Source organism: Callionymus lyra, chromosome 8 (assembly GCF_982586985.1).
Source record: "Callionymus lyra chromosome 8, fCalLyr1.hap1.1, whole genome shotgun sequence".
Taxonomy (NCBI): Eukaryota; Metazoa; Chordata; class Actinopteri; order Syngnathiformes; family Callionymidae; genus Callionymus; species Callionymus lyra.
In genome coordinates, this window is record NC_141825.1 from 28,084,580 (window position 1) to 28,092,016 (window position 7,437).

Here is a 7,437-nt window from a genome sequence, read left to right on the forward strand (position 1 = left end):
ACTTTCTCCCCAGGCTCCTGGTGTGCCGGTGATCTGGAGTCGGGCCTTTTGGTGGAGGGTGGAGGCATCAGCTTCAGCCAGGACCTGTCACATTACTCTCAGCGCCCTGGTGGGACCACATGAACACGAGCCGAGCCCCAGCACAGAGGACGCCACAGTAGCAGCAGCGAGTCCGACCCGAGGACTTGGCACCAAGTTTTTCAACACAGTATCACAAGTGCGTGTTACTTGAGATTGTGAACTTCTTCCAGTTCGGATCCGTTGGAAGGAAAACAAAACGCCTCACCATGGACAAGGATGCCATCTACGAGTACGAGTACCCGGACTTCCCCGTCCCGACCGTAAGACAGCCTGAGTGAGTATCTTCTCAAGTCTTCCTATGAAATCTGTATCTTCTCTGAAGCCTCTGCAGGAATGTCTGCACTGTGATGTCACTCGTCCAGCTGCCTCCTCGCACTTTATCATCTTTGGTGATTGTTCAGGGACACAGTGTTTTATTCCTTAGAGACCAGTATGGTTGACGTTTGAACATCTTACTAACAAGACTGGATCACAAATGATTACTTGAGAGGTTATTTAAAATGATGTTTTCAATTATGATGAAGTTGTGTGAGAGTTTGTGGAAAACTTTTGTATTTTTTTGTATTTAGTGAAATAAACTGAATTTAAGGACAATAAATTATTATAATAGGTTATTTTACAAAAATGAATTCAAAAATCAAATAAAACTCACTATTTAAAAAGATGAAACACTAGTGAAATAAAGTTATTTAAAATGATGTTTTCAATTATGATGAACAAGTTGTGTCAGTGTTAGTATAAATACAACTTCTTTTTTTTTTGTATTTAGTGAAATAAACTGAATTTTAGGACATTAATTATTTTAATAGATTATTTTACAAAAATAAATTCACTAAAATCAAATGAAACTCAGTATTTAAAAAGATGAAACACTAGTATAATAAAAGCAAACTTGATAAAGTAGAAAACATTATGAACTTAATACAACCTTCAAAGTTTTCCATTAAAATACAAAACAAGGGAAATTATCAAGTTAAATTAATTATTTAATTAAATGTTGGAAAGTTTATCAATAATTTGAATGATTAAAAAAATAATTTGAAAAGTGACAAATAAATGCATTCTTATAAGTTATGATAATTAAAAAACAACTTAATAATAGTAAAAAAATAAATGACCAAAAACGTTGATATTAATGTGTTAATAGTTTTAATGTTAATGTTAATAAGTTTTTATTTGTTCAGGCTTTTCCTTGATTTTCTGGAACTCCTGTTGTGTTATCAGTTTTATTTTGACCTTTAAAGTATATACTTTATTGAATATTGTTTTGATTGTTTAAGCGCTTTGTGACCCTGGTCTAGAAAAGTGCTATATAAATACACATTACTTACTTACTTACTTACTTAATGTAATGTACAGAAATGTGTGTTGTTTATTCATAATACACAATCATTTTAAGTGGGATGTATAATGTAAAGTTACTGTGGATGAAGTTATGTCATGGGGGGGAAAGAGCTGAGCCAGAATGCAATGCTCAGTTTATCCAACAGAGTCACTCACACTAGAGACAGGATGTGGAGTTAAGTTAAGTTAAGTTAGTTGTTGGAGACTCAAAGTGTAGCTTCTCTATCAAGATGGTTGAACATCTCATTGACAACTCATGGAAAGGTTGTGAACTTAAATCAATATATTTGATTTCATTCATTGAAATCAACATTTTTATAAACTTTTATTCAATTTTCTTTCTCTTGCATTATTGATAGAAGTTGATATTGATCAGCAGTTACTCGTCCTCGTCCACTTGACCCTCTTAAGAGCTCAGCTTGAGATGTGTGTGAAGTGGACGACGAACACTGACGACTTAGAGAATCTATTTTGTTCAATACTATGTCAATAAATACTTCCTCGTGACCGGGCCTCTCCTGGTACTGGACCCCGAACACAACACCTGTTGTTGAGCTAATACCAATCGGTTTACATGTAAATCTGCGCCGCAGGATTTGGGCTTCAAAGATTCCAGCCTGGAATCGTCCTGTCAGTGACGTGCGCGAGGTTTACTGAAGTCCATGTGGCCTTAAGATGGTTTTACTCATGTGTGAATGTTTGTGTTCCTCCCGTAGAATCGTTCCTCACTGCGACCCCACGGCCGACGACAGGCTCTACCACATCTGCATCAGCGCCATATCAGTGAGTCCTGCTGGGATCCTGCTGCACTGTGGTGTTAGCGAGTGACAACAATGTTGTGTAACCAGGTGCAGCCATGACAATAATGCGTCCTCCGGGTACTCCAGTGTCTGAAGGAGTCTGTAGATACATGAACCCACTGAACCCACGAGTGTAGGATATAGTATATAGGATAGAAGATAATAGGATACGCTAAACAAATGGCGGATTGAGGCTCATTGGCTGGTTTGTGTTGGTATTGATGATCATTTCTTCAAAATCAGCCAATCAAACGGCTGCATTTGGATGATAGGAATTAAAGACGATAAATATTGGGGTCGTTCCCATATTCATTGAAAACGCCTATAGTTGCGTTGAGTAAATATAATTATATATAAACTCGGTTTTTAAGACATTCTTGATATTTGTTGTGAAGTCCAGATAATAGACAATATTGTGTATCTTAACATGCTACTTTTATTTGTCATGTTTAGAAACATGAATGAATATAACACATTTTCCTTTATGAAAATGTTCAAGAAATTGTTAGATTTTTTAAAATATATTTTATGCTTATTGCTCCTGAAATTGCTATTTTATTTGAGGAAAAACAGCATTTTATTTATTTATATATAGACCTGTATTTAGTATATGTGCCTGATATGATGTTATTATCTTAAAACACTAAACAGTTTTGGTATCATAAATAATTGTATTAAAAAGATTAAATGGAAGATAAAAAAACATTGATTTTTAAAAAACATGCTAAGCAACTGATTGGTTAGATTTATATATTAATTTTATTATTATTAGTTTATTGATGTTTTGACTGTTATTTTAATGGGTCAATCTCAACAGAAATCAACTAAATCTGTATTATTTAGTTCCTAGTTCTTTACTAGTCAACGAGTCAACGAGTCAACGAGTCAACGAGTCAACGAGTCAACGAGTCAACGAGTCAACGAGTCAACGAGTCAACGAGTCAACGAGTCAACGAGTCAACTATTTTCCTTAAACATGTCCTATAAAACCATTTCTATGGTTGGATTCTAAAGATGTTGTTACGAGCGAGACATGTTGTCACAGACGTGTTGCTCGTAGATTGATCTTCTTCCTAAATATGCTGCAGGTCACGAGGGTCAGCGAACTCTCCCTGCTAATGGATCCTGACTGATGACTTTTCTTTCTGCTCACACATTTGCAGGAACTAATGAGACGTGTTTGAAGTCATGTGCGAACTAATGTGTCTTTGCTTCCAGCTGGTCATCATGATGATCCTCGCCATCCTCGCCAGACGCTCCCGGTCCGGAGACCGACAGAGAGGACTTCTGGGTTTACTCAGGTGAGTCCAACGACTGCACTGATGATATTTGACACTTGGTACTGACTTTTAAATGAAGAATAAGTTGATTTAATGTATTTATTGAAGTATATTTATCCCCTAGAAGCAGTTTATATAGTTATAAACAGGTGTTTGTTCTAATAACTTGAAAGATCTCCTGCACAAACTTTAATACCTTAGTTAGTAAAAGTCTATGGATTCATTATCTTGCAATTAAAATGGAAAAGTTACTGACATTTCGAAGTCAATAAAAACCATTCATATCGTTTATTGTGACAGCAGCGCTAATGACTACATATCTGAAAGAAATTGTTATAAACATTAATTTTCTGTTCGTGAGATATAAAATCTTATCAAAATATGTTCTATATCAATGAATCAGATTTTTCCAAACACTAGAGCTGTGTCTAAAATCACATACTTGTGTACTTACACGTCTTCGCTGCTGATACCATCGTAAATATCTCGTCAATATTTCTCATATTTCTTGAAACCTAACGTGCTGCCAGCAGGTGGCGATAGTGTTCCTACAGCTGGTTGAAATCATCCTTAAATAGAAGTAGAAGAAGAAGCTGTCGCGTCATTTCCTGTTAGTGTGTAGCAGCAGAGTTTGATTTGAGACATACTATCTGTGGAGGATTAGTTACTAGTTAGTACGTACACTATCCTGATGATACTAACTTCTAGTATACTAAGAGAAGTATGTTTGAGACATACTATCTGTGGAGGATTAGTTACTAGTTAGTACGTACACTATCCTGATGATACTAACTTCTAGTATACTAAGAGAAGTATGTTTGAGACATACTATCTGTGGAGGATTAGTTACTAGTTAGTACGTACACTATCCTGATGATACTAACTTCTAGTATACTAAGAGAAGTATGTTTGAGACATACTATCTGTGGAGGATTAGTTACTAGTTAGTACGTATACTATCCTGATGCATACTAACTTCTAGTATACTAAGAGAAGTATGTTTGAGACATACTATCTGTGGAGGATTAGTTACTAGTTAGTACGTACACTATCCTGATGATACTAACTTCTAGTATACTAAGAGAAGTATGTTTGAGACATACTATCTGTGGAGGATTAGTTACTAGTTAGTACGTACACTATCCTGATGATACTAACTTCTAGTATACTAAGAGAAGTATGTTTGAGACATACTATCTGTGGGGGATTAGTTACTAGTTAGTACGTACACTATCCTGATGATACTAACTTCTAGTATACTAAGAGAAGTATGTTTGAGACATACTATCTGTGGAGGATTAGTTACTAGTTAGTATGTACACTATCCTGATGATACTAACTTCTAGTATACTAAGAGAAGTATGTTTGAGACATACTATCTGTGGAGGATTAGTTACTAGTTAGTACGTACACTATCCTGATGATACTAACTTCTAGTATACTAAGAGAAGTATGTTTGAGACATACTATCTGTGGAGGATTAGTTACTAGTTAGTACGTACACTATCCTGATGATACTAACTTCTAGTATACTAAGAGAAGTATGTTTGAGACATACTATCTGTGGAGGATTAGTTACTAGTTAGTACGTACACTATCCTGATGCATACTAACTTCTAGTATACTAAGAGAAGTATGTTTGAGACATACTATCTGTGGAGGATTAGTTACTAGTTAATACGTACACTATCCTGATGATACTAACTTCTAGTATACTAAGAGAAGTATGTTTGAGACATACTATCTGTGGAGGATTAGTTACTAGTTAGTACGTACACTATCCTGATGATACTAACTTCTAGTATACTAAGAGAAGTATGTTTGAGACATACTATCTGTGGAGGATTAGTTACTAGTTAGTACGTACACTATCCTGATGCATACTAACTTCTAGTATACTAAGAGAAGTATGTGATTTGAGACATACTATCTGTGGAGGATTAGTTACTAGTTAGTACGTACACTATCCTGATGATACTAACTTCTAGTATACTAAGAGAAGTATGTTTGAGACATACTATCTGTGGAGGATTAGTTACTAGTTAGTACGTACACTATCCTGATGCATACTAACTTCTAGTATACTAAGAGAAGTATGTGATTTGAGACATACTATCTGTGGAGGATTAGTTACTAGTTAGTACGTACACTATCCTGATGATACTAACTTCTAGTATACTAAGAGAAGTATGTTTGAGACATACTATCTGTGGAGGATTAGTTACTAGTTAGTACGTACACTATCCTGATGATACTAACTTCTAGTATACTAAGAGAAGTATGTTTGAGACATACTATCTGTGGAGGATTAGTTACTAGTTAGTATGTACACTATCCTGATGATACTAACCAGTGCACTAAGAAAAGTTTGTGATTAGAGACACAGCATAGGTTTGAAGTTAAATAAGTTTGAAGTTAATTAGTTGTTCTTTCATTCAACCTGGAAGATAAAGAATGGATGGAGAACAAAGTCACACATTTATAGATTTTCTCAAACACTCTGAGGTTATGTTTTGGGTTCATGAGGCTGAAGGACTGAGAGAACCTTCCTCGTATTCTCAGAACCAGGATCCTCAAAGTACCGCTCGGTTAATGCACAATAAAGAACTTGACAGAAAATAAGTATTCGTTGTTAGCCTCAGAAAAAATCTTTTTTAAAACTGTATTCAATGAAGTTTCATTTTTCCACACAGTGACAGAAACGTAGAGAAACATGAAATACTCGTTCCTCACGAGTCACGTGATCAAAGTATCAATAGTCACCTGACAGAAGTATCATAGTCACATGATCAAAGCATCAATCATGAATCAAAACCGGTGGAGATGTGATTTATCTTCCATCTGAGAGCGAGGCGCTCACACCTGGACTCTAAATACCTGCACACTTGACTTCACAGTCCGGTCAACTTCCTGGATCACACGCAGCACAAGGGTCTGGCAGTGGCTGTGTTTGGAGTTCTCTTGTGCAAACTCTGTGGTCTGGTCCTCTCGCCGAGCCCCCTTCCCTTCACAGCCGAGGTCCACAACAAACGTGAGTCCAGAACCACTTCAAGATCGTTCTTTACATCTCGACACTCGAGCTTACTTTAGCGTTTAAAACATTTACAAACACGAGACACTGAAAGCTTTTCTGTGATTTACTGAATCAGATTCAACAGATGCGTGTCAACAATGTCACCTTTTATAATAACACAAGTCATTAACACTTCAAAGTATTTTCAGTATATGCTTGAATCCATTACAGCGTCTTTTATTTTAATATTATACATGATGTTTTTCCTATTTGAAATAATTCCATTAAATTGTGTACTTTTTAAACTTTTGAAACAGTTATTTGTTCAGCAAATGTACTTGTTAATATTCTTTTCATAATAATAATTTGTAGGTTTGCAGTAGATGTTCCTTCTCATCATTGCTATGATTTATATTTCTACTGAAAGTCGACGTGTCTCAGATAAATCCATATTATTGTAGCGTTATTTTATACTATTACTAACTACATGTTACTTTCCATCTATCCTGCTCTTCGGTGTCTCAACAAATACATGAAGCTGATCCAAGTGTAACCACTTCTCTGTGTACGAATCTGAGTGTGTGTTGTTTCCTCAGAGAACTGGTTGATTCTCGGCGTCTTCTACTACCCGGCGCTGTACTATCCCCTCCTGGCGTGCGGGACGTTGCACAACAAAGTGGGCTACGTCCTCGGCAGCCTCCTGTCCTGGACTCACTTCGGGGTTCTGGTCTGGCAGAAGGTCGACTGCCACAAAACCAATCAGGTACCGTCGACGTCACGAGTCGCGTAACCACAGTTAGTAACAATATATTGAACAAGACAACAAAAGGGATACCTGAAACACATTTGTTTGTCGGCCACCCGGTCACCTTGACCCTGAGATAACAGAGAGGCATTCTGACTTATTTTTTCCTGTGGT

General features: G+C 36.4%; 1 protein-coding gene across 1 annotated transcript in view; it reads left to right on the plus strand.

Moving 5' to 3' along the window:
• The first annotated feature begins 274 nt into the window (after window positions 1-274).
• The window catches only part of stra6 (signaling receptor and transporter of retinol STRA6), a 22,130-nt gene continuing 14,967 nt past the window's right edge, over window positions 275-7,437 (plus strand). The window contains exons 1-5 of the mRNA XM_087798247.1: window positions 275-355; window positions 2,142-2,208; window positions 3,444-3,526; window positions 6,403-6,536; window positions 7,115-7,281. Of these exons, the coding sequence (XP_087654373.1) occupies window positions 288-355; window positions 2,142-2,208; window positions 3,444-3,526; window positions 6,403-6,536; window positions 7,115-7,281 (519 nt within the window). The 5' untranslated portion in view covers window positions 275-287. The remainder of the gene's footprint in view (window positions 356-2,141; window positions 2,209-3,443; window positions 3,527-6,402; window positions 6,537-7,114; window positions 7,282-7,437) is intronic.